Genomic DNA, 27,684 nt, shown 5'->3' with positions numbered 1-27,684 from the left:
TTTACAACAAATAATAATTGCTGGTCGAAGCGGCGACTTATTGGATGACATCATGACCGCACACGCTCTAATAATATTATTATTTCATTCATTCCACACAGGTGTTTCGACAACACTCTTGCGTCATGTTTGTACGCACGCTAGAATCACAAAACACAAACTATACAGTATAACTAATAAACTGCCCATACGAGAGCCACGTTTTCCTTCCTGCACTCCAGGGGGGAGTGGGAAACACCACCGAGGGCCCCGTGAGCCCCTCAATTAGACACACAGACATGGGAGACTGGTAAGCATTTCTGCATTTCCTCTGTTTATGTATGTATGAGTGTATGTGTGAGTGAATGTGTGTGTGTGTGTTATCACGTCTTTAATCAGGAACAGGAAAGTGACTCCCACACAGGGAGCTCTGCACTGTTAATATCCACTAATCGTAGAGAGCTTACAGACGTAACGCTCCTGATTCTCCACTGAAGACTCAGCAGTTTGAGCAATGAGGCAAACGACTTCATGGGATTATTGTTTGTTTGGTTTCAGCTCACAAAACCCAACATACAAAAAGCAGATGTTGTGGATGCGTGTGTTTGTTAATAATTAGGATCCCTATTAGATGACACAATGATGATGAGCTAGTTTTCCCCGCGCTCTGCGTGTGTGTGATGCAGATGTGAGTTTATGTGTGTGTGATAAATACAGGTTTCTATTTTAAAAATTGCCCCCTTAAGTCATGTAGACCTCTCCAGGTGGTTGCACGCGTGTTTAATACGTGTTGCATGTAAGCATGTGTGTGTTTGGTGTGTTTGAGTGGGTTTGCACAAGTGTGACTTTAATAAGCACTGTATGTCAAACTTAAGTGTATGTAGCGCGGAAATGACCCCCATTTTACTGACAACAGCTCTGGCCCTTGGTTAGTCATTACTGTATGTAATTTCCCCCAAAATGCATCTGTGCCCCACCACCCTTCACACGGCTGGTCGACCCTCCCTGCACACATGCACACATAAATCCCTTCCCCTACAACCCCCGGGTCCGCTTAATTAGTGAGAATGGTAAATTCAAGGCTGGTCATTAAGTAGTTGTCCCTCCTTCTCCACGACTCCTTCATCCTTCCATCTAGCCCCAGTTTGTGCCGCTCATGTATCACCATTACATTAGAGTCACAAAGCTAAACGTTGCAGAAAACTTACTCCCTAGCAATCTCTGAAAAACCCATCAGGGCATTTAAACCCACAGTAACTGATTTTTTGGCCACTTGGGGGCAGCATAAACAAGCTATGACTACAATCTGACATATCATCATCTGATATGTTGAACATATTTGCAAACCGTTATAATAATTCATCTTGGAAAGGTACATAAATATGTACGATACTACTGTGCTAGTGAATGTAACTTTGATGGTCGCAGTTGCCCCAAAGGATTACATTGCAGCCACTGTAGCCGTCCAGCTGAGGAGATCTACTGGACTCATTCCAAAACTTTTGGTAAGTATGAATCATTTACACACCCAGACATGTCAATATAAGGCCCAGGTACAAAAAATACCAGAAATACCATTTCTTAAAATGAAAAAATGGGCAGCGAACAGAATATTTTTCAGAAGAGTAAAATCAGATGCTTAACCCCCCGACTCAAATGTAATGTTAATACATCAGAGGCCCAGTCTGGGCCTACCTCCCATCAAGTGTCTCTCCAGCTCTCACCGCAGGGAAATAACTAAAATGTCCAAAAATGTTCACCCCTCTTAAACACAAGAGCCTCAGACATCCTTTAATTCAACAGGCTGCTGTGTGACTCTCTGCACGTGTGTCCTATATGTCCTATCTGATCCCATACCTCTGACCAGATCTTTATGGCGGTTTATTTAAATAAGCCAAGTTTTGTTTTGACAGAATTCCACAGTTTAGGGCTCTCTGTCAATCCGACCCAAATCCTGTTCCCTTTTCACTCACTGCCAACACTCACACACCACTAAAGCGCACGCACAGACGCCATGGTGGCAACTAGCCTAGCACACTTCTCCCGTCCAAATAGTCCTACAGCGGTTCCAGCCCCAATAAGTTAAGACCAACAATAGACTGTGGTGAAACAGCAGGAGCCTTGAGACTCTCCTCCTTCAGTCCCCCTTGACTAAACTCACCCCAATACTGTTCAAAGCCAGCCCGCTACCCGCAGGAACAATAACATAATCAAAATAGAATCATGCAGTATCATATTAATTGCAGAGTCCCATAAATCTGACTTGCCAGGTTATACGAGTATGCCTTTTCAGTGTGCTTCGAAATGATTGCATTAGACACACAGACAAACAGACCTCGGCTGATGGCAGACGTCGAGAGCACAGGGGTGAAATACTTGTCACATCTGTCAGTGTGTGTGTGATTTGTGAGAGTGTATACTTTATACTGCATACCATTTCATGATACAGTATACAGCAGTGAGATTTCTGGCGCAGCTCTGGGGTTCAGTGCCGCAGCGGGCCTCATTAGTCTCCTGTTTGTTTAGGACTTTGATCCCTTTCACTTTAATTCACCTGCACACACACAAGGTTTGACTCCAAACTCTACTGCAAATGAGTTATAAGAAGTATCTGGAGTGTTGATGCTGGAAAGGTTTCTAAAGTGAGTATACTGTACTTAAAGATTTCACTTTTCATTTTTAGATTGACTTTTAGTGTGGTATTGATGGGCACTATTGTCCCACAATGCAATGCCAAACAGAAGTGGAGGCGCGATACACAGCTGGTAAAAATTACAACCAATTGTGGACTGTGGTCAGGAGCTAGAGGAACATTTTAGTAAACAAAAGAAAAATCAAATAAATTCTTTTGGAAAGCATTTTGCTTGTTTAATTGTCAGTGGTGCATTTGTCGGTATTTCTCTTACACCAAGTTTTTATTTGTTAGCTTACTTTGATTTCATTTAAACTGACCGCAGGAAAGTTTTTGCCTGAACGTATCATTATTAAGTTAATGCTGAATTCACAGTGTAACGGCTATAAAATACTGACACCATTCGCATTTAGATTGGTTCCCTATAAACTCTTTTACTACGCTATTCTGTCTGCCACTGGACACGAAAGATCACGGGAAAATTTGCTTTCACATCTCCATTACAGACTGAATAAACTCATATTTTGTCCTGTGTTGTTGGTAGTTGCAAATCCGAGAAAAATGAAAAGCGATCCGGTTGTCTGTGCGGCAGTGGTGCCAACAATAACATCGCTTGGAAACACTAAGGAAGGGAAAAATTGTTCACTTCAATCTTGTAAAGCCTTGTTGAGTGTTAAATCTCTTTTTCAAGAGAGATCTGGTTAAGAGGGCAGCATTAAAACATTGTTACAACAATAAATATCCAAAGCAATTTGTATCAACAGGCTGAAGCAACTATTCAGTTAAAATGCACGAACAGGTTTCCAAAGCTAAAGACTAACATAAGGGAAAAGCAGTGAAGAGCTATTTTCCAGATCCTTTAAAGGAGACATATTATGTTCGTTTTCAGGTTCATAATTTTATTTACAGTTACTAGAATAGGTTTACATGCTTTAATGCCCCAAAAAAACATCAGTTCTCTCATACAGTCCAGTGCTGCAGCAGTCTGAAATACTGTCACACACTCTGTCTGTCTCTTTAAGGCCCTCCCTTCCCGAAGACCCAGTCTGCTCTGATTGGTCAGCTCACACATGCTTGAGCCAGCACCACTAACAACAACAGAGCAGCTGTGCTATATCTATTCTTACGTTTTAAAGAAGCTGCTTGGCATTAAATAATGAACATGTGTGACTTGGTGACGTAGTGTGATGTCACAAAGTCACTGAATTAAAGTCGGGAATACTGACGAGGCATTTTAGGAGCAGTGTTTTCTGTGGGAGAGAGTAGCTGCTGTTGGTGTGGACTTTGAACTTTGTAACTATCAAGACCTTTTACGTACACAAGAACTGATATATAGTGAAACACTAAATGAAAGGATAAAACTGAAAAAGCATAATAAGACACAGGTGAGGAGGAACCAGCCAAAGGAGAGATTTACATATGAAAGTAAAGCAGTAGGAATGTATGGTATAAATAGAACAGTGTAAGTGCTAATATTTAGCATCACATTTGGATAAGGACTATCTGGCTAATCTTACATGGTATGATAAATAGAGGGTAACCACCCACACCACCTGCTTTGTCTCTTTTGTGATGCAGAGAATCAAATCCCCCATAAAATCCAATTCAAAATGTTTCCTTTGTAGTGGTCATCTCAAAACGTGTTTTGGTTTATATAGAGTATGCTGCATGTTTTGTATATTTATACATGGATGAATTCAAAGTTGAAGGACTCCATGCAGCATTTATATACTCGGACTTGGGCTACGTCTTATGTAATGCTCCTTTTTGGTGATATGAAAGGGACTGTGGATATTGTATGGTTTGAAAGCTGTGGATGCGTGTGATCATGGACACATCTCAAACACAGCTGTGGACCATCATGCAGTTATGGGCTGTTCTTGAGAATGCAGAGGTGGTAAGTGTGAGAGGGAATTTACTAGTTTCTTTGGAATTAGATATTCTTACCAGGTGACCATAATATCTGTTTGAGGCAGGTGACACTGACGGTCATCGGGGTTCAGGATTCTGGGAGTCAAGATCATTTCAGCTTCCACAGACACTACAGCTCGAGACCTACACGCAAGAGGGCACACGCATGACACAGTCTGACATGACGAAACTGAAAAAGTGCCAAGGAATTTCAGGAAAAGCGCAAAGGTGAGGAACAAGCAAAATAATTTTTGAAATGAGACAGAACACATTCTTACCTGTACACCGACACCTCGCCTGAGCCGAACGCCCCCACGATCAGGTCTGCAGAGAGAGAGAGAGAGAGAGAGAGAGAGAGAGAGAGAGAGAGAGAGAGAGAGTGAGAGAGGAGACGGGAAATAGAGAGCTTCAAAGAATGCCACAGATGGGACTGATTTCAAGGTCTCCAGCAATCTTCATCAAACGCAGACTTCTCACTTTAATACACACACACACACACACACACACACACACACACACACACACACACACACACACACTGTGACATTACATTGACTTTTTCTGATATCTCTTTCTTATCCTTTCACACATGACCCACTTCAGACTAAATTCATAAACACAACATGAGTTAATGTGCGTGCGTGTATATGCGTGTGTGTTCACATGTTTGTGTGTTTGCTGCGAGACGTTGGGGGGACCCCACGCTGCATTCCAGCGCCATCAGAAAGTCCACATCGCTGCAATCACATTCCGATAAACAACATTTCCCAACTGCCTTCGTAGGAACGGCTCCTAATTGTAAGCAGCAGCAGATCTCATCTATATTAGAATTTTTTATTTGTTTTCATGGGTTTTGTGATGAACACACACTTTTAATTGGCTCACGGAGTTTAAAATAGAGCACAAATTTAATGGTTGTGGTAAAGGGACACATACCAATGAAAGCCGCACACACACAAGCACAGACACACACACATACACACACACGAGCGCTGATTAAAACAATGTGAAACTGAAGAGAGGCACTTAATGGATACAAACCACCACTGCCAGATGCAGCGAGACTGTGTGATCCTGAGAAACACAGAATAACCTCATGCTGCTCAGAGAGAAGCTAATGATTCTTTTCATGATCAATCAATCTATTATTATTCTTTATGATTAATTGATTAAGTGTTTGGCCTGTTAAACAATAGAATAGTAAAGAATGCCAATTTACCCGACTCCACAATCTAGTTGGGTTGGATGACATAAACCTAAAAAACACCCAAAACTCACATTTAAGAATAGAAAAAAGGGAATGTTTGATTTTTTTTGACTTGATTATCAAACTCTTTTCCCTGTTAAATGACTCTGTTTTCGCTCTAGAAACAACTGTCAGTGAAACCTGCTGCAGGGAATATTGGTCTGGAAGGTGGAAGTGTAATCTTGTAGACTTTGCTTGTCATTTGCTGTGTCTTTCCTCTCCTACGCACTTAAGAAGAAAGGGACTAATTGAATCTGAGAGAGGCACATCTGTTTCTGCCTTCGGCTGCAGTCACTGAGTCCCCCTGAAACCACAACATTAAACATTTAGGCCCTGTCCCTGTTCCCCTGGGGTGTGCTATGTCGCTATGCGAGTGTGTGGCTGTGTGTGTGCGTGTGTGTGTGCGTACTGTATCGAAAAGCCTGCAGTGAGAAAGGACCTCAAGATGTGGGTTTTGTGGGGCAGTTGGAGAGGTACGGAAAAGGGGGGAAAAAGAGCGCAGGAGAGGGAGGAGGACGGAGGAATGATAGAAAGGAAAGGAGGGCAGAGGATAGAGCACTTGGCCTTTAAACCGCAATCTGTGAAAGCCATCAGAAGCAAGGTGTGTTTCCAGAGACCGCCTCGCTCCCAGTCCAAATTCCTATGTCCATCCCGAAATCCAACTCCCGCCATAGGTGTGTGTTTTCAACACAGTGGTTGTCTGTATCCCTCAGCCTGACTTCTTTGTTTGCTCTCAAAACCGCCGCATGACATAAGACTGATTTGAGGACCGGGCATCTCTGGGGTTAAGTGTGTGTGAGAGTGTGAGTGCGCGCATGGCTGCGCCCAGGGCTAAATCAAATAACAGTCCACTTTCCTTTTCATGTCAATCCCATTTCCTTACACACAGGAACGCTTGCCTGCCACTGTTGATTTGAGGTTAGTGCGTGCGCGTGTGTCTATAGAGACACACCGAACCCTACCCACACGCTGGTGCATACACTCCACTCATTGATAGGTGCAGGTTTGGTTTTGGTAACTGAGCTGCTTTAGCCGATGGTGTCTGTCCTGGGCTGTGAAAACACAACCTCCATCCAGAGTTTAGACAGACTGTCAAGCTGTCACTGGCGGCCTGTTTGGCTGCAGGAGACTGGCCTCGATGACGAAATGCCAAAGGTCAATGGCACTCAGTGGAGAAGGAGGCAGTTTTGGGAGAGAAAAGGAGGATTTCTTTCTTTTTGGATGCATGTGTGGGATTTTTCACGCTGTTCGGTTACTTGCCAGCTATGATACATATTTTGAATTCTATGCTAACACTACCTTTTTGTACCGAAAAGTACATTTTTCACAGTGCAGACGGGAGGAATCGGCTGTTCCGGATTGGAAGGATTTTTTCAGGATCGGATAACATGGCAGGTTTTGTTTAAAGGTACATTTAGGGTATAAAACTTTAATACTGAGGGATGAAATAACTTGCAAGAAAAAGGTTCAAATTGCGTCACCTTTTACTGATTTTAACCTGAAAGTACATCCAGAATGAGCTGAAAATAAAGATGGTCACTAAATCTAAGAGTAGACCAGTAATACATTTTACACCTACTTACCAACCTAATGACCAACCTAATGACCCCTCACCACCACACACATCCAAATCACCGACCCTGACGTGTCTCCCTGTCTTTAACTCTCTCAGCTAGTCGCTCTGATTGACAGGTAAAACATTGTCAGTTTTTGACCTCTGACCCCTTGGGTGAACCTGAAATGCACCCGAGGCAATTTGACCCCCTTCTGATACGCAGCTGACCCTAACCTTAACTCCAGCCTTTAGCCTGAGCCACACTCCGCTTCTTGGCCTCCACTGAGCCAGTGAAACATCAACTCAGTGCTGCTTCCACTTCAAGCTCACGACCAAAGAGGCCTGCTTTTGAATTACGTCGTGTTAAATTGTAGAAGCCAATCATCTGCTTCATCACAGCCAAGCTGGGAAACGTATATCAGGGTTGCCTGGTCGGCTGCTGTGTGGCGACTTACTTTAAAGAACTTTGTAGACTTTAAACGTCAGTGTCTTCTTTGTTCCTGTACTGCCTTCTTTGTCTCATTTTGTCTTTTCCACCTTTCATTTAGTTTTCCGCTGTAAGCTATCGAGTGAAAACACACATGTACGACGTAATCCTTGAGAAAAAAAAGTCCATTAAAGCTAAAATTGGCTCTTAATCATCATCCTTCCCTCTCTCTGCGCTCCTGCAGTAGACTAATGACATTTAACGTCAATGGCAGCATATGGCGGCTCGAGCAGGCCTCCCAGACGCCTGCTCGGTCCTCTCATAATGCTGATCAAACGTCTCCGGCTCCTTTGAACAGTGTGACTTTACTACTGTGCTAACGACACTCCATGTGTGTGTGCGTGCTTCACTTCCGCCAGCCAGCTCCCGTAATGACAGACGACGCAAGCGCTGCACCGTTTGTGTGTGTGCCTGTTTATACAGTGTGTGTGTGTGTTGGCTGAAAGCTCTGCCACCCGTGAGTTTCTACTCCACTTCCTCCTCCCGAAAGGGCCTCCACCAACCTGTAACCCCTGTGTGTGTATTTACTGTGCGATGTTTTGAATCCGGGATCTCTGATTTGCAGCGGGTCTAGCTTTGACCTGGAGCCTGGCACACGCTCAAGAAATACTCTCCGGCCGCCAATGAAACTGATCACAAGCCACACATGTGAGGTGTGTGTACTCCTGTGTGTGTATTTCCCTTGATATCCTGTTTGTGGAATGAAGGAATATGTTATTATAGCCGAATGAGAAGGAAAAAGGGGGGAAGGGAGTGGGGGCAAAGAAAAGAAAAGAAAAGAAAAGAGAAGAGAAGAAAAGAACAGAAAAGAAAAGGTAAAACTAAACAAATTCTCCTTTTCAGCCTAATCTGTGGAAGCACAGAGCCAGAGCAATGCGGAGGAGAGTGGCTCTAAATTAGGGAGAAAATGAGGTAGTAAAACAGTTGCTTCCAACGGGCTTTGCTTCTGAACTGAAAACTCATGTATATAAACAGCCTCACACTAAAAAAAAAATCCCCTCCTTTTCAGGCCTCGTGTGATTGAAGTGAGGTTTCTAATGTGCTTTGTAAAGTCAGAAGGTGGAGGTGTCTGGTAAAGTTAGTAGGTGGGAGCTGCTTGGATGTAATTTGATTGAATGCTGCTTTGTCTGCTCACGGTTTCAGGGATTTGGGCTGAGGGTTGAATGTCATGTGGATAATGTAGTATTATACTTCTTTCTCTCTCTCAATCTTAAATTTTCTCTCCTTCTTGAGCACTGTAAATCCCCAAAGAATGGATGCAGCAGCAGTTCACTGGCATTCATCCCTATACCCCCTTCCTCTGACTGATGACTTTACCAGAGAAGAGGAGGAAAGCAGTACAGGAGAACATGAGGATGGTAGCGGAGGAGTGAATGCATGGGGGGAACCATGAAATGTGGAGGTCAGGAACGAAGAGGAGGGAGGCTGTAATGAGAGGAGCTGGAAGGAAAGTGGAGAAGAGAAGGAATGCAAGTTGGAGAAAGAATTTTGATTATAACGTGGGGAGCTGAGTAGAGAGGGATTGACTTGTTGAGTGCGAGTGTTTACCAGGATACTGATTGTTGTCCAGGTCCTGGCCTCCTCGCAGAGTGAATCCAAATCCAGACAGGCCGCCTCTGGGGGTCCCGGCTGCTCTCAGCTCTTGGCTCAGCGTCAGGCCTTGCGTGGAAACGTCTCTGTTACCATTAAAGATCAATACTCTGCCTCCACGCTCCTCGCCTCCGAACGGACAGCCCACTGCCACGTCTAAGGGATGACACACGCAGGCATGGTTTAGACATCAGCAGGGTTAAGGTCCCTCTGAGACCGGAAAACATGCAGGTAGAAGGAAAAGAGCTTGACTTTCATTTACCTGCACTCGGGGACCATGACAGCATGGTCCTTCACCTCTTTTCTTTAATTTCCATTCGCTTAAATTATCTTTAAATCTTTCCTTTTATGCTCGGTGTTACTGTTAAGGTCATTGCTGTGATTTTTTGCTACTTTATATTGCTCCGCAGGGGAAACATTTGGTTAAATATCACCTAATTATAAGTGCGAAATTGATAGGTTGGCTCGTCTGTTTTGGTCATAGACATTTCAGGAAATAGTTATCTGCTTTCTTACAGAGAGTTAGAAGAGGAGCTAGATACCAGTCTCATGTTTGTCCATTAAATATGAAGCTGTAGACTGGCTAGCAGCCCGTTAGCTTAGTATAAAGACTGGAACCAGGGGGAAACAGCTAGCCTAGTCTGAAGGAAGAGAAAATATCTGCTTACCAACACCTCTAAACGTCACTAATGTGCACTTTATTTCTTAATTGTATGATCCATACATAAATACAAGTGTAACAATACGTGTCTACAGCCAAGCTGCTTGTAGGCAGATTTTTTATCTTAAGTTTGGACAACCTCGGGCTCGCTAAAGCTAAGCTAACTGAGCTCAAGCTCTATTGCCTTGCCTACCGGACAGATGGAGGTGGTAGCCTATCTATCTTCTCATGTAATTCCTGACAGGGGAGTGAACAATGTGCATGTATTCTCAAGGATGTTAAAGCCCCTGAAAGTAGGCTATTAGGAAAAGTTAAACACTGAAAAACTGAGCTAATCTGGAATGTGCGTCCAGCGGATGTGCTAGACAACGGTCTGGAAAAACAAGCAAAGACATCCCCTTTACTTTCATCAGATCTCATCAAATTCTCATCAGGTTGAATGTCTCCCTCATGGGTGTACGGAAATATCGCAGTATCACTTTTTCTTCCAACTTAGATCTCTTGTTAAATGACTCTAATCTTTTCTAACTTTCATTTGAACCCAAGATTGCTGTTTTTGTGTAGGACGCAGTTGTTCATACCAAGACAATGTTGGAGAAAGTAGGTTATCACGGATTTAAGAGCTCCTTCAGACATGATGGAGGCATGTAGTTAGACAACAGAGCACCCAACAACACAGACATGAAAACAGAGATATAACAACTGACACATTGCGAGCACCTGTCCTGATATGAAAAGTAATAGATTATTTCACCATGCCAAACTCTTTAACCTTTTAATGTCCACACATTGCACTGTCCTGCAGACAAGTATCCCTCAGTACTGTAACTGTCCGAACACCTCTAGACATCCTGTTTGTCTCCGGACCCCCTCTCACTCAGCCTAAACAAGTAGTTCCACATGAAGCAGATTGTGGGGTAGAGAAGATAAATGCAACCATGTGTGTATGCAAGTGTATACATGTGCTTGTCTGTGCGCATGTGCGTCTGCGAGCCTGTATGTCTATGCGTGGGTATGTGTACATAACCGAATGGCTGTGTAAAAAAAAAAAGGAGCAACATTCTTAAAAAAATCTTCAAATAATGTGAAAGTCACTCCTGGGCATTGCTCGACAGCATCCCACACAATGCAGACATCCACAGCGAAAAATGCGGAACACCCACTGTGATCAGTGAGACCAGCGCTATAGGGGATCGATGCTCGCAGACAGAGAGAGGCTGACACACTGTGAGCGATGGTGACAGAGAGCCAGTGTTGGTTGGTAAATATTAATAACAAAAAGAGCCACATGGCAAATTGAATCAAGCCAAATCATGTGGTTTTAGCTGACACTTAACAGAGCCGTGAAGATGAGAGGAAATTGGCAAAATTTTGCAAAAAAAGGGGAGTGATGAGATCTCTGCAGACAGAAAAGGGATCTGCCAGTGATGAAATCACACCGGGGCACAGGTATACTTGAACACAGACATCTGACATTAGCAAAAAAGAAGCTGCTGAAACCTCTGATCACAGTATTTCCATGGTGACGCCATTGCGTAATGACAGATAATGAAATTATGCACAGTCATGGAGCGGTCTGGCAGAGAGGCTCCATGTCCTCTCAGGTCACGTCACCACCTCTCAGAGACCGTCACATCCTGACAGACGATCCTGATTTATGTCTCTGCTCAGGGAAAGCTTCAGTATTGATCCAATGATTATTGATCTGATGGTTAAAGGGTTTAAAGGGGTGGGACACACATTAACACATGCAGTCCATGAATAAATAAAACTCAAAACAGTGCGCTTGATGTCATACGAGCTCCATATGTGCTTCAGTTCATTCATTTTTAAGGGCAGCAGGCCTGTGCTTTATGTAGCATTTGTGCTGCAGGCTGCATGCTTTGTGTGTGTGTGTGTGTGTGTGTGTGCGTGCGTGTGTGTGTGTGTGTGTGTGTATCCAATCAATGTGAGGATAAAACAAACACACTGAAGAGGAATGAACCCAGGGCTGCAGGACAGAAACTCCCAGATGATTTTATCTCAGTGCACATCTGGAGAGTTAAAAATAACTCCAACACACACTTACGCACACATGGCCTTAACCCTTATCAACACAGGAGGGAACAAGTTCACACAGACAACCTTTCATCGCCGCACTTCCTGATTGGCTGAAGAGCTTTGAGTCTTCTCAAAGTAGCGGCATCCGATAGGATTTCCTCAAGTCTGAGACAAAACAGTCCAAGAGGCACGGGAAACACAGAAAAAGATATGTCTGTCAACGGGTTCACCTGGAAACACAAGCTCCATACGGGCAGACAAGGGTTCTGTTAAATTTTCCTCATCTCCTCTCTCTTTGTTTCCTCTCACATCTTGTATATTTGTGTTTCTCAGATGAATTTCATCTGGCTCAATTTCCTTTTTATCTCATCTTTCTCCTTTTTTCTTTCATTCTCCAAGCATACCGTTGTATCCATCCTGGTTGATGTCTCCCAGGGGTGCTATAGCCGTGCCGAAGCGCCCGAAGACGTGCGTCCCGGTGAGGGCGACAGGTTTGGAGAAAGTGAGCGAGGCCGTCTGCAGGTACAGGTACACCCTCCCCACCTCTCTTGGTTTGCTCTCCATCTCTCTCTCCATGTAGAGGGGCGCTCCGACCAGCACGTCGTCGGTCCTGGGGAGACAAGTTTCAGTTCTCGGAGGAAGAAAGATGTGGAGAGAGTGTATGTTTCTGTAGCAACATGGGAGTTTGGACTCACCCATCTCCATTCAGGTCAGTGACAGCCACCGAGTAGCCAAAATAGGAGGCCATCTGAAGGACAGACAAAGGAGCATGAGTATTTTCAACCATAAACTCAATATGGTATGATTTTCCTCTAATTTCATTTTCATCCCCATGAGGGTGGATTCCTTCGAAAATAGAAGTAAATCCATATCAGCTGGTGCCCAAGGTGCATGAGTTTATGTAACCCTGCAGTCTGATTAGGATGTGTTGATGCTCCTACCTGCTCCCCTGTAAAGTTCTGGATGAAGGTCAGATTGGTGGAGTTGATCATCGCCACCTAAAACAAGCACACAGACTGTCAGATGCAATCCAACATGACGACTCAAACAAAAGGCTTTGTCCTTGTAGCACTCCAGGATCAAACATGGCCAAGCAGTCTGACAAACAGGCACATGAAGAATGCAGGAAAAAAAAAAGAAGCATAAACCGCATAAAAAGCTTTTATTCTACAGAACCCTCTTTCTTTCCCCTGCCCTCCCCCAACCGTCATCGTCTGTGTGCCTTTACCATTTCCCCCCTCATCTTTCTCTCCTTCCCCCCATCCTAACCCCGGTCGTGGGGAGCGACGGAGGAGGGTGGGGGGGCTGAGAATTCCTTCATAAGACCTAAAATAACAACCACATGGAGACAGCCGGGGGCTACGCGTACACACACACGCACACGCTCACACACACATGCAAGATTCAAGTTGACCCTGTCGCAGATGTCTCAAAGACACACAAAACGGGGATAGACTTACGAACACAGACAGATGAGGATGTGTAAACACAAATATTGAATCAGAGTGCTCCGAGTTGTCACAGATTGGTCACAGAAGAAACCTGATCACGGGTGACAGCGTCTAACGTGGCCTACGTGCATCCCTCGTAAGACGCCTCCTGCTGCGAGCTACGAGCCCCCCTCCTCCGTGACACTCACAGTGCACTGTCTGTACAGGAAGGAGCATTCTCGCACCAGCTACAACGTCCAGACAGAAACTGCTGCAGTGTGTGTGTGTGAGTGTGATGAGTCTCGCGGTTGCACTGCGGGTTAGGGTTAGGGGTCAGGCGTGTGTGGAGAAGGGTTAGTGGGGTTAGGTGGGGTCACTGCCCTCCACATGCAGCGGAAGCCGTGTGTCATTAGGGAGGATTGACACAGTCAGCCCTGGGGACATGTTCCCATAAGAGAACACGAGACACACCACAGTTCACACACAGATGCACACACTGTATTTGCGTGCATGGTGAAAGCTGCATATGAAACAGTAAAGGCAGACAAGTCTAGAGGAGTTTACTTCTGATCCCTCCTGCACTTCTTATCTCACATAGACTGCCACACATAAGTACATCTTGAAATGTCAGGTTCACAGCGTGCAGATGTGCTTTTTGCCGTGCTGTTGAACACATCACCCATAGGTGTGAAGAGTTTGCAAAGGCCGTGACATACGATTATCATTTTCAGACCACTGTGACCATTTGATTCTCTACATTCGTTATGCTTGAAAAGAAAAGTCCTTTTCTGCTAACCTCGCACCAAAATCTCTCCTGTGAGCCTTTTTGTTGAATTTTTCTTCAAAACTTTCAAATCTTACCAGGAGTTTTTGTCTAATTTCGAGTAAAAATATCTAAATACCCTTAATGAAAGACACAAGAACCTAAAATGTAACATTTTAACAGTGATGGGATGTAACTAAGTACATTAACTCAATTTTGAGATACGTAAGTATTTCGGTTCTCTGTTACTTTATAATTCCACTCCACTGAATTTCAAGGCAAATATTGTACTTTTACTCCACTGCATTTATTTTATATCTATAGTTGCTAGTTATTTTTGAAGACTGAATGCTGCATCAGAGACAAAGTAGTGCATTTTTTAGTTTTTCGATTCCAGTTACACGAAAAATACTGAATATCGGATCCAATAATTTGCCAGACCCATAGTATACAGAATATACATACATGTAGATAAATATGTATGATTTACTATGATTTTACTTGTACTTTTGGTACTTCAGTGCATTCAATATCAGACACTTTAAGACTTTTACTAAAGCACTTTTTGTGTGGGTGACTTTCACTTTTACCAAAGTAAAATTTAAACACTCATATCATATCTTGACTTTTACTCAAGTATGAGTAAAATAAGATGTGAAATCCTCACAAGTGAATTTTCACTTGTTCTACCGGCACATTTTTTACTTATTGTAAGTTTCCACTGTATACTCACATATCCAAAGTTCTGTGCTCCTCTTGGGACTCCAGCTATCAGCTCTGGGAAACGTAAAAATAATGAAAGACTTAAATTAGCATGTGTCAATGTGTGAGAAAAGTGGCTCGACGGTGGTTTTTCTCAAAGGCTTTAACCCTAAAATCCCCTCCCCAGCCCACCCTGTCAGAAGGGCCAAGTGTCGCTGAGGACACACTGAGTGATCAGGTGCTCAAGCTCTGGTCGTGTATTGATTGATGAGTGCGGCGCTGTGAACTTTTAGGGACGATCTGAAGGACCCACCCAGAGAGAGAAGACAGACAGAGTCTCCCCCTTCCTCCCCTCCGGCTCTACCCAAAAGACTCAACCACGATCCCATAAACCAGCACTTCCCAGCTCCATCTTCACTCAGAATTCCCAGTTACGACCAGTTCTCGGGTCTGAAGAGGGTTTTGGGGGAACAAGACCACAACAAGCTTAGTACCACAACACAACACAACAGCGGGCATGTGTAACCTCTTATGGCTCGCTTTAAGACTCTCTGACATGTGTTGTGCCGGAGGCGGCTCAGGGCCCTTTGCGGGGTTGGTATGGGGGTATGTAAACTTAAAGATCCCACTAAATGGTGATTAGCAAAGGGGCTCTGATAGACAGGAAATTATGAATGGGAAGCTGGAGTGGCTTTGAGGAGGCATGCAGGGTCTCATGCTTGTGTTTGAAGGGAAAGTAATAAAACAATAGTTTAGAAAATGTTGTAGTATGACTGCGGTGGGACAGATTTCCTTTAATAAAAGAGCTGTGCTTTTATGTTGCTTGTGTGCTTCATCTACTGGCAAAACTGATGGCGTGGGAATGAACATCAGCAGCACCTGAATCAAAATGCTGCGCCACTGGCAAGACACCAAAAATATAAAAATAAAATGATTTCTATGAATTTATTTTGGCCTCTCAAGGTTCAACAGAGATGAACTCAGAGGCACTTTCCCCCACCTGCACGTCTTTAATAAAATGATGGAGTGTGGCGTGCATGCCTCTCTTTCCACCTAATATTTCAAGTCCACGAGAGACTCCGGACCCACTCTAGATCTGAAGGGGTCTGCCACTAATCATTCTAATCAGTCAGAATGAAGGAGAGGAAATCCCTTTATCAGTGGTTCCTGAAGTCCTGTCCCCTCAGGGTCGCGACCCAGACATGCAGAGACAGTTCTCATTACTGCCTCGGAGTTCAGACCGAGGCGCTGTCACACAGCTGTCCACTCCTTATCCCTCACCCCGCACCACCCGTCACAGTGCTCCTCCTGGCATCCAGCTGGGGAGAGTGTTGTGCGGCTGCGACTGTGTTGCCGATGTTGGCAGCGAGCGATTTCTCTGGTGCAACATGTGGTTAGTTGTAATGAATTGTGGGCTTTCTCACCTTGTTCAGAGTCTCCTGTAAACTCTCCCACCGCCACAGAGTAACCTAGAGAGAGAAATGGGTCGCACATGAAGATAATTAAGTCTTCGTAAACTGTAAGTGACTCGTGTGATGTCATTTCTGATCGTTATTTAGATCAACACGGTTGTCGCAGTGTGTGTGCGCGTGTTTGTTTTGTAAATGCATGTTACCAAGGTAGCTGTCGTCGTGTGTGTCCTCAGCAGCTCTGGTGTGTTTCTCTCCTGGAACACGTCTCAGCACCGCCTTCAAAGAGTAGCCGTTCAGTATCTCAGCTATCCCCGCTGTCATTACCTGACCTGCACTCACGCGCACACACACACACACATATGCACACACACACACACACAGGGATAAATAGATAGAGAAAAACAAACAACTCAGGGTGAGAGAGTCACATCTGTTCAGCTCAGACCCCATGAAGGGAGCACCGCTGCCCTCTGCGATAGAAACCTGCTGGACCGCCTGCACACAGAGCTAACTACACAAAGAAGTCTTCTCTGAGGAAAGCTAGAACACATCGCTGGCAGAGGACTAGCTGTTCCTTTTAAAACCTTAAAGAAAGAAAACGCCTGTCCTCTCCGCAGCGTGGATTGTGAATTATAGGTGAGCGCGCACAAACAACACCCTTCCTCTGGTGTTGAACAAGAGGTCAAGCAAACAAATGATTTTATCTACGGCCGCCCTCAACCTCCCATAAATCCTCCTTAATGTGTGTGTGTGTGTCGTGGCAGGGAGAGAAATGTGCCCTCTCAAACCCTCTCCTCTCTCTATGAGTTTATCTCCCAGAATAACATATCACCGCCTCAACTCATCATTAAACGTCTATCTGATTAATGAGACACTGCTCATAAGTCACAGCTGCTAATTTGAAACGTCCTTTACACCCAGAGATAACAAGACTGTATATAAAAGTGCTTTTTTCCCCCCCCTTTTAAACGATGACTCAGGCTGAAGGCTGTGGATAATCGTTGTATATTAGAGGCCATAAAATCCAGGCTGAGTGCTTTTATAAACATTCGGAGGAAGTGTTTTAACTGGAGGCAGCCAGCCTTGCCACGCTGAGGGCACAGAGCGGGAGCAGTCCATTAGGCTGTCTGTGATGGCTGTCTAGTGCGGTCTTGTACGCTGGGACATTCATTCTTCAACCATATGTAATAACAGCAGGGATGCCAAAGCAATAACCCCGAAATCACATAAATTTGCGCAACAGTTATGAAATATCCATCACAGAGCCACTTTCTGAAAACACGCACTCTCTCTCGCTAACTCTTTCGTTTCCTGGACAAATGAAGTGCGGTGGAGCGACAGACAATGATGGGAAAGAGAAATTAGCTTGTGCAGCTGATTAGTGACCGTCTCCAGCTGCAGAACTCTAAATTTGGATGTTCTCACACACCTGGTGCCGGGGGAGTATCGCTCCACTCCAACAGCTGAACTCTGACACACTCTAGCTGTGTCTACACCTATTAAGACACTTCATCCCTCTGCTTAGACTCGGCCCTCACATCCAGCGAGCGAGCTGACCTCAGCGCTGCTTTTATCAAGCAGAAGATCCATCTTTCTTCTTCTCTCGCCGTGTCTGACTCACTCCCTCACTTCTCAACTTTCTCTGCAACGTGTTTCTGTCATCTCCTTAACAATCCTCCATCACTCCCGCTGTCCTCCCTGCTCCCGCCGTTTAAACGCTCCCCACCTTTCCTCTGTCCTTCTCAACTGTGTGGCGTCTCCTCAAAGCTTTTTCCAAGCCCCTCTGCACTTTATCAGGGGGCAGAGGGGCAGTTCCTCCACACTCCATTACGCCCCGATCAGCTCATTACAGAGCCCAAACACCCACTTCCTGCTCCCTGACGGAGAGTGTTATGAAGTAAAGGAGCGCGGGAGGGGAAAAAGTCAAGGAAAGCGGCAAAGACAGAGAAAGAGACACATTTCTTTCCACTTTCACCTTCGTAAGACTCCTGTAATGAAATTGCAGATTTGGCAAGCGCGTCTGTGTGCGTGTGTGCGTATGTGGGCTGATCTGACTGTTAAACTCATCTCTCATTTGAACACCTTCCCATCTATGAAATCACTGCAGAGAAGAGACAAAACAAAGGTTTACACTGTTGTTGGGGTTACCTTGCCAGTAAAAGCTTCCAGGTCCTCCTACTACCAGCATTCCTTCCTGGAACAAACACAATTAGTTAAGGTTAGTCATGTGACAGATGTGTCAGTGTGAGCGCGTGTTTGTGTGAGACTACAGGGGTATATAGCATATGAGTGCACATATGATTCCTGCTGTCACGCCTGTTGACATCCCGTGGAGAATGACAGCTTCCTGTACAGGAGGCTAGAGTTGGACTATGAGACAGAGATCAAAGTTCACATTGACTATACAGTGAAAGAATGTCTATGTGTGTATGCGTGTTTGGTCTATTGTGTTCAGAGGCGATGGGTCACATCAGGAGTGCAGGCTCCTCGAGGGACGCGTGCGCTCTCATCTTCCCCGTGTCCATAAATCTCTGAGGGGAGTGTTTGAAGAAAACTCTCTGTTTGCACTTTGAGAGGGGACGAGAAGTGTGCAAGGGGGTCATTGCTGCAGTCACTACCTTGGTGAAGTCCACGCTGAAGCCGGCCTGGCAGAACCCCTGTCCCTCTGGGTCCGGATCGCCTGAAAAACACAACAGTGAAACACGTAATTCAAACACGAGAACCAGCACCTTAATTGTTAAAAAACATTTTCTGGAACAAAGCACTCAACTAACATTGCAGAGAGCATTACCTCTATCAGATGAAACAATTACACAACCCGCAACATGAAGAGAAGCATTCAAATGTAGAACCGCTGAGGTGTGTTTCTGTTTAAATCGCTGCATCAAACTGCGCACGAACACGCAAAACGTATGTGCTCATAATAAATTGTTCTCCGTTTCAGAGGCACCCTGAGGTGAAACTTAATGATGCGTGACTCCACACGTGCGCACATAAACAAAGTGCGAGTTATAGAAGGAGTCTGAGTGTCGTAGATTGATGTCGAGATGAACAAATATTTCCTCTGCAGCGTTATTCGCCTCTTGAGAACAATTGAGTTTGCAAGGTGATTATTCCAGTCTTGATTGGTCAGAACTGACATAAACAACAAAATAGAGATCCTTAACAACTTTTAGCAGCGGGGGTGTGAGTAAGAACGTGTGTGTGTGTACGTGAGGGGGATTTTTATGCAGAGCGGATGATGGAGTCGGATGATAAGAGCTGTGTTTGATCCGCTGTTTATGATGTGCCACCTGATAGCCTCCATTTCTCCTTATCGTACTCTGCTGGTGCCTTTTTATCACAGTACAGGGTGAGAGGGGTCGCAGGAAGAAAGTAGGAGAGAAAGAAGAAAAAAAACTGGAGATTAAGTTGGGAGGGTCGGGGGGCAGGGAGCCAGAAAATCCCATGAATCCCATTAATAGAACTGATGACAGGAAGAAGAGGACCAGAGAGAGAAACAGATACAGCGAGAGAGACAGGATATCAGGTTGCTGTGGCAACTTGTAAAACATTAGTTGAGGTAATATATTAGAAAAGCTGCTTGAGTCATGTAAAGAAATACACATCTCCCCACAGGAGATAGTCTTGGTTTTCTTTGGCCGGGTTTTGAGACATCTAGCTTTGAGATTTCTGCCAAATAAAATAGAAGAGAATGACATTTTGTTTGTGGAAAGCACAAATGACTTAAAAACATGCTATTCAGAGTTTTCAGTGGGACTATTTCTGTCACGGTCTGGGTTTTTTTTTTCGGTTTGTTGACTTCCTGTTTGGTTTGTAGTTATATCCTTTTGTGTCTTGTTGTCACTTTCTACTTCCTGCTCACCTGTGTTCCTGTGCTCCCCCCACCCCACCTGTCTCACGTCAGCCTTGTTAGAACTGCTAATTGTTCCAAGTGTCTCTCCACCGGCTCCTCATCCCCTCGTTAGTTTAGTTTGTATTTAAGCCTGTGTTGGTTCCTCGCTCTTTGTTTGTTCGTCTGCTTGCGTCCACGTATCTCCTGTGCTCTTCTTGCCTGTTCCCCCAGTCTTTGTGTGTTCCCTGCGTTCCTGATTTGTTCCTTGTGGTTCTCTCTTTTGTCTTCAGTTTTTGTATTGCTTTGGTATTTTCCTTTGCCGGCCTTTTTGTTGCCAGTTTTTGTCGACTGCCATTTTCTTGTTTACACATTTGGATTTTGGATTTTTGCAGGGTTTTTTTTGCATTGACTTTTAGCTTAAATTGTGACAATTTTCTCAGTAGATAATAGTTTTAAATGAAAATAGTCCACTCTGTGAATTATTCTGAGTAATAGGCTGAGTGAATTCTTTAGATATACTACTACAATACCACAAAACAACTGGACAACTAAAATTATCGCATCGCTAGATACTATCAGAGGCAAGCGAGAAAAGTGTTTTATTGTGTGTAATCTAGACCCTTTAAACTTTTAAACTTGACCCTTTAATAAGCTTAGACATGATTTTTTATTGTCTGACATAAAAATCAGCGCACTGTATTTAAACATTATGACATATTATGACATATTACCCTGATGAAAGATACAGTACATTAAAATAAAGGAAGACTCTGAATACAGTAAATTTATGGCCAGTGACAGGCTAAGATTTGGACGGCAGTAAAAAAGCTGGAGACGGGGCTGCGGGGTGACTCACTGGTCCTGCAGGGTGAGTACTCTGCGTAGGCGCTGAAGTTCTGGACGGCCACATAGCAGGTCCCCACGGGGTCCTTCTCCCCGCTCAGCTTCACCGTCCGCCAGTGGTAGAGGGGAGCACACGCCTAAAAAACAGACAACACCCTGATTATCAAGATTTAAAGAAATACTGACCTAAATGGCAACTAAAAGTTGTTTGTAAGTTATAACTTTCAAGCATGTAAGATAACACCGATGATACATATCTGATATTATCAGACATCGTGTCTACTCACCACCACTTTTCCTTTGTGCGTCCTAACAGATGCTCCAAACCACTGGTGCGACTTAAACTCCAGAGGCTCTCTGGTGCCGTTTACCTTTATCATTCTGTTATCTGGAGGGAGACAGAGAGAGAGAGAGACGGGAAGTGGAAAAGACATAAAAAAAGCGAATGAAAGAGACATTTCATAGTGGTGCCAGTAAAAGCTGATATTGCCTGTGGTAATGTGGATCCAGGCCTGTAGCTCCGCCTGTGTGAATGGAAAGCATTTGTCCTTGATAAGCAAAGAACAAACAGCAACATCTTAAACAGGCCTGTAACGAGCATCAAAACACCATTTGCCCCCCAGAAACAGACATTTGTCACGATGCTTCTTCTCTCAGTCAAAGCCTTTCCCATAAAATGTAACAACACTTAAGATACTTACACACATACACAGACCCAGACACACATTATGAGCATTTCCCAGCCCACTCACAATAAAGTGTCAGATTTGGTGTGCATGTGTGTCTCTACTCTGTTGTGGATATTTTCCAGCGTTATTAAAGACCAGCTGGTGCTCTTTAGGGCCGTGCAGACCCCTCACTATTAAACACCTTCCTTCAGCACATGCTCACACACTAAAATAGGCACTTAGAGGCAGACAATAAACGCAAAAAGGCAGGTGTACAGTGGATTTTCTTCTGCCTTTTTAAAGGAGACATGTTATGTTCATTTTCAGGTTCATAATTTTATTTTTGTCACTGCTAGGATAGGTTGACATGCTTAAATGCTCCAAAAACACCAGTTTTCTCATACTGTCACAAAGTCACGGAATTAAAGGCGGGACTACTGACGAGGCGTTTCAGGAGCAGCGTTTTCTGTCGGATCTTTTTAACTTTCAATATCTTTAACATGCACAAGAACATATATAAACACTGAAGGAGAGGAAAACAATATATAATAGATCTCCTCTGAGGGAGTTTGTTATAGAGTTTATTTGACTCTAAACCTCTTTCTTGTCACCATCATTTACAGGATGTATGGTAGGCCTAACCTCCTTCAACTTGTGTGTTTGCATGCTTTAGTATAAATTAATCCAATATCTAATAAAAAAAACACGACTTTATAGAATAATAAAGCCCATCACTCTAATCTAAAGCAGCACCAGGGACCTAAAGGTTAAAGAAACAGGCTCATAAGTTGAAGAAAGTTCTTCTTAAGTGTCTAAACTGTGGTTGAAGGTAGTGAATGAAGAAACTCTAACAGACACACCCAACTGTGTTCGCTCTGGCTCTGAGGCCACAGCCAAGGACTGAGAAAAGAGCAAGATTGCAATAAGTTTCTTTGAAAGAGCTATAGATATTTTGTTTCTCTAAATATCTGTATCATTTGTGCATTTTTTACTTTCTGGCACAGTAAAAAGCAAGTAGAAACCCGACACATGTTTTTAAAAAAAAAAATCTTATCATGGACATGCAATCACTAATGTGCACCTATCACCATATCAATCCCTATCTCAACCCCCACTGCTACAGCGGCATTGACACATCTGCATAACGTCACTGAAGCCACACACACACACACACCCACACACACACACATAATAAGGCACATGTGAAGCTGATGTAAGGATATTAGACAACACAGTACACACAGATGGTCACCACTTGTGCTGACATATTGTACAGTGTGTGTGTGTGTGTGTGTGTGTGTGTGTGTGTGTGTGTGTCTTTGTCTGGTTCATACCTGTAATAAAGCATCTGCTGTAACTCTAGAAATATCCACCGTGGCCACTGTCATCAATCACCTCACGCATACCCACTCATTCCAGTGAATAGGTACACACACACGACTGTGCACACATTTCTTCCTCTATGTTTATTCTTATTTCCTCCAAACCTGAAATTTCTCCTAAAACACTTGACACTAAAACTCAGCCCTCTGTGAAAAGGAACCTGTGATTAACTTGAGGGAGAGCAAAGAAAATGGTCCTCACGTTGGTGGTTTACTCTCATCTGCATGAAGCTCGCTTTAGTTCAGACAGAGAAATGTGCTTATGTGCTCGCATCAGCTGATCGGCTATCAGCTGTTTCCTTCATGCTTCCTCATTAGCAGGAGAGTGTGTGTGACATGCCGGTATCACTTGCTGCTGCAGCTCCATCCACAAGGGACACGTTTTAAGTGGAGGTCGTCAATAAGGAGGATTCTGGTGATTTTTTATCCATCATTTTGTGCCTTTTCTGTATATCTTCATAGTGGACATGTCTTTATTTATGTTACGGTAAACACTTAATTCAGTTTCATATTACTAATCAACATAAAATACTAGTAAAATAATCATCTTTCACGATATTTGGGTGAAACAACATCATGATATAAACTTTTGGATATGGCCCAAGCCTAATGTTCATCCACAACCAAATCTTTCTCCATATGTGTTGAGCTTTTGATATCATTAACTCTGCTTCGATCTTATCCTCATCTATGTTTACAACTCTCTCTGATTTCCCTGTCAGATAAATTAGTTCTCCTGACAGAATCGCTTTAATTTGTTTCAGAATAAAACCTCAAAGAGCGGAACCGCTTCCACCAAAGTTAACTGTGTGATAAAAGGTCAGTTCCTGCTCCATCTCTCTTTTGACGATGATAGAAACCCTCACAAAGAGTGAGAGAGAGAGAGAGAGAGGGAAGGAGACAGGGATACATTTTCAAGATCTAATAAAAAGCAGACCTCACCCAATCCCCCTTTCTTCGGAAGGGGAACTAAATTCCCATGTGCATACACTTTACCCCCTCCCCTCCTCTCCCACCACCTCTCTCTCTCTCTCTCTCTCTCTCATTCTCCCACTTGTTCTCTCTCTCTACCAACTCAGATGGAAAAGTGTGCATCAGCGACATTGGACGCACAAACACGGGCTGATTGGACACGTACCCCTTGATGATAATATATTGAAAACCATGAACAACATGACGTAGGCTTGCACCAGCCACCTCTTCTGTCGGGTGAAGCTGATGAGGCCCACATGTCCTCTTATCTCTCTTTTTCATGCAGCAACATGTGTGCCAACTCATACACACACATACCAGACGCGCAGGTTATGAAACTCCAGTGGGTCCAAATGGTGGAACATCTGGGGCCACCTTTGATTTTAAAAGGAACCACTTGGACTTCAGCGCAATGAACGCTTGTTAAATTTCATTTCTGTTATTCGCTGAAATTACTCCTCATAAAACAGGGACATTGTTGAACATATGTCTCACAGTCGGTCCAGATATAATAGAAAAATTATTCATGTCCATGTCCTGTGAAATCCTTTAAAACAGGAGCCTGTAAGGAGCATATTTACACCCAGTGGGGCCCCCAGGAGGGCTGTCTTGAATTCATTTTGAACCATGACATGCAAAAACTGAAAGGAAAAAAAAAAAAGTCAGGTTACTTACTGGAATTGTCAAAAGGAATCTGTCTGCAGCTGTCAGGGAGTCCGGGCCAGGGGCAGTAGTAGACGGCCCCAGCCTCCATGATGCCCGGCTGGGAGGTGTTCGCCTTGGGAGCCCCCACCAGCACACTGATCCTGGAGGGGAGAAAGAGGTGCAGGAGAGTGTGAAGTCAGTGGCTCACTCATACAGCTCAGTTTCTTTAAGCTTTCATTATTCTGCTTTGCCTCCTCTGTCTTGTGCAGCTACAGAGATGATGAAGCCTCATTTCTTTTCATTGAAATGTTTGTTTTTTTCTCACATCACATCATTTGGATCCAATTCTCTTCCATTGAGTCTCTTGTAGAGAACTTATGGCAGGTCTAACTACATGTACATAACTCCTGCAAGACCCCTAATGGGACAACTTCAGTCCTGATGTTGCCACTCACGTGTTGCTGTCGCTGGTAGCCTGGTAGAAGTCCACAGAATAACCGAAATAACTCCCATCGGGTCCCCTGTAAACCGTAGGATGCCCTGCGTAAATGTTGAAACTCCAAACTCCATTCAGCGCCGAGAGCAGCCCGAGAATAAACATCCCAGCGGAGGAAACGCGGTCCCACACACGCTCCATCCTCAAAGAACAGCCGGCTGCGCACTTTTCCCCCCAAAAATGAGAGGGAACTGGGACAGAGAGAGAGAAAGAGAGAGAGTTTCCTCCGTGCAGGTGAGGTAGGCTTGTCCCGGGTTAAGTCCGCCAACTGGATGTCACTGGATCACTGCGCTCTGCTCTGCTCTGCTGCGCTTCCCCCCCAAAAAAGTACTGCCTCCTGACACCCTGAAACCACCAGGTCTGTCCAGAGTCTCAGCTACAGGACTACACAGCCGCGCCCCCGCTTTACCCCCTACACACACACTTACTCACACACAAACACACACACACACTTACTCACACACACACATTAAGGCACAGACCACATCTGAGCGCGCTACGGGACTGGCGCGTCACAGCTCCCTCTCTGGCACAGGCACATCTTGGAGACTTCACCCTGAAACAATAAATAATATTAAAGTCAGATTTAAAACCACCTTCTCTCAAATCAATTCAGAGAAGCGCGCGCACACACACACACACACACAAACACGCACAGACTAATTGGCGCGCACGCACATGTAAGATTAATAGATCATAAATAGAAACCGCTCCATACTTTATGTTGGCCACTTCGTCCAACCATACCGTTTAAAGACTACTTCATTTCCTTCCGTTGAGAATAATCTCTTGTAATTATGTCAGTAATTATTATGGCAGAAATCTCTTGAGCTGTACAAGTTTGGGTAGTTTGGCCCCGCTCGTTGTTTCACTCAACACTGGCCGATTTCCCCCCCTAAACCTCAGAGGTAACATACTTCGTTCCTGCTGAAAATAATATCCTGTAATGTAAAAACTGTTTCAAGGAGGTGACAGGCCAGACCGAGCTGTTATTTAGCGCAGCACGCTTGCGTAAACTCATTCTCTGTGCGTGTATGGCGCAGAGAGGAAGAGAGACGAATGTGGCACCAACCTACAGGGAAATCTGGGGAAGTTGGTTTGAATTAAAGGATAAGTTCACACAAAAAATGGAAATTCGGACATGAGCTACTCGCCCTCATGCTGATGGAAAGTTGTGAAGGCTAATCAATATCTCTGGAGCTTCACAGCAAGACAGTGTTGAGCGGTCTCCTAAACAACTGAAGTAGATGGGGACTTGTTGTAAAACGTTAAAAAAAACAACCAAAACAAAACGTTTAATGGCTCCATACAGCCAAACGGGCACTGTTCAAATCTACAGAAGCCCCACGATCCAAAATTGGTTTAAAAAGATGTTATTTACACCCTCCCTCGTGGTTGAGCCCGCTTCAGAAGGGGTGCTTTTAGCTTAGCTTCTACAGGCTGATTTCAGCTTTAAAGGTGCACTATGTACTTTTGGGGAAGGCATTTTAATCAGAGGAGAAAGATCTTCACTGACTGATTTTCTATACCTAAACAAACTAAATAAACAAGCTCTCTCCAACAAACTGACCTTAAAGACAACACAGTTTCATACTGTTTTACTTTGTTTATATGTGGCGGACCCTGCCACCTTTCTTGCTTCAAGGATAGATTCTGGGGACTTTCTTTTCCTCTGAGAACAGCTTGTTTTTTCAGTTATGGAAAAATATATGTTGTATTAACTCATTAATATTGTGAATACTAAAATACTGAGTTTGAATTTTTTCTCCCAAATCACATAGTGCACCTTTAAATGGGTATAAATACAATGTCTTTAAAATCCATGTGGGATCTCAGTGCTTCCAGAGACCATTTTATGACCATTTTCAGTTGTTTGCAGCGTCACTGCTTGGCTGTGAAGCTCCTTGTGAACTACAAAACTTCACCCGACTTTCCAAGCTTTATAGGCATGTTGGTGATGAATGAAACTCCATAAGCAGTCTTGTGGTGTATTAAAACTGCAGTGGGGCAGCACTACGTTCAGTGTGTGTTTTCTGTCAGCAGACTTGATAAGAACCAGGTGAGAAGGTGAGGTAAAGAGTGTATGAGAAGAACCCAAACCTTGACCTGCCAGATGGAGATGTTTCTGGCCTCCATGCCCTCTACCTGCCCTGCTCTCCACCTTCAGCACGTTTCCTTCCATCCATCCATCAATTCATCAATTCATCTATCCTGTTTCCTTTATTGTTTTACTTAATCAGTGCAAAGTTTCTTCACCTTGACACATGTGATGCTTGTCCTGCAGCAGTGAAGTGTGTGTGTGTGTGTGAGCGAGAGAGGGGGAAGAGAGTGAGGGAGAGGGCCTGTTCTTCCTCAGCTGTTTCTATGTAAATCTAAGATGAACAGAGGAAAAGTCTACAAAACATGAGCGCACAGGAGACAGATGTGTTCCTGTA

The 27,684-nt window shown here is 44.1% G+C and overlaps 1 protein-coding gene across 1 annotated transcript in view; it reads right to left on the bottom strand.

Moving 5' to 3' along the window:
• The window catches only part of itga8 (integrin, alpha 8), a 41,446-nt gene extending 15,853 nt beyond the window's left edge, over positions 1-25,593 (bottom strand). The window contains exons 1-15 of the mRNA XM_084357761.1: positions 25,209-25,593; positions 24,784-24,914; positions 21,374-21,474; positions 21,100-21,223; positions 19,027-19,088; positions 18,557-18,602; positions 16,612-16,737; positions 16,421-16,465; positions 15,028-15,071; positions 13,043-13,099; positions 12,797-12,849; positions 12,506-12,711; positions 9,359-9,556; positions 4,801-4,846; positions 4,559-4,666 (exon numbers count right to left, since the gene is read on the bottom strand). Coding sequence (XP_084213887.1) covers positions 4,559-4,666; positions 4,801-4,846; positions 9,359-9,556; positions 12,506-12,711; positions 12,797-12,849; positions 13,043-13,099; positions 15,028-15,071; positions 16,421-16,465; positions 16,612-16,737; positions 18,557-18,602; positions 19,027-19,088; positions 21,100-21,223; positions 21,374-21,474; positions 24,784-24,914; positions 25,209-25,390 — 1,529 coding nt within the window. The 5' untranslated portion in view covers positions 25,391-25,593. The remainder of the gene's footprint in view (positions 1-4,558; positions 4,667-4,800; positions 4,847-9,358; positions 9,557-12,505; positions 12,712-12,796; positions 12,850-13,042; positions 13,100-15,027; positions 15,072-16,420; positions 16,466-16,611; positions 16,738-18,556; positions 18,603-19,026; positions 19,089-21,099; positions 21,224-21,373; positions 21,475-24,783; positions 24,915-25,208) is intronic.
• Between the last annotated feature and the right edge of the window lie 2,091 nt (positions 25,594-27,684).

This window comes from Pagrus pagrus (assembly GCF_965226575.1).
Source record: "Pagrus pagrus genome assembly, chromosome: 7".
Lineage (NCBI taxonomy): Eukaryota > Metazoa > Chordata > Actinopteri > Spariformes > Sparidae > Pagrus > Pagrus pagrus.
This window is presented reverse-complemented; position numbering and strand designations above follow the sequence as displayed.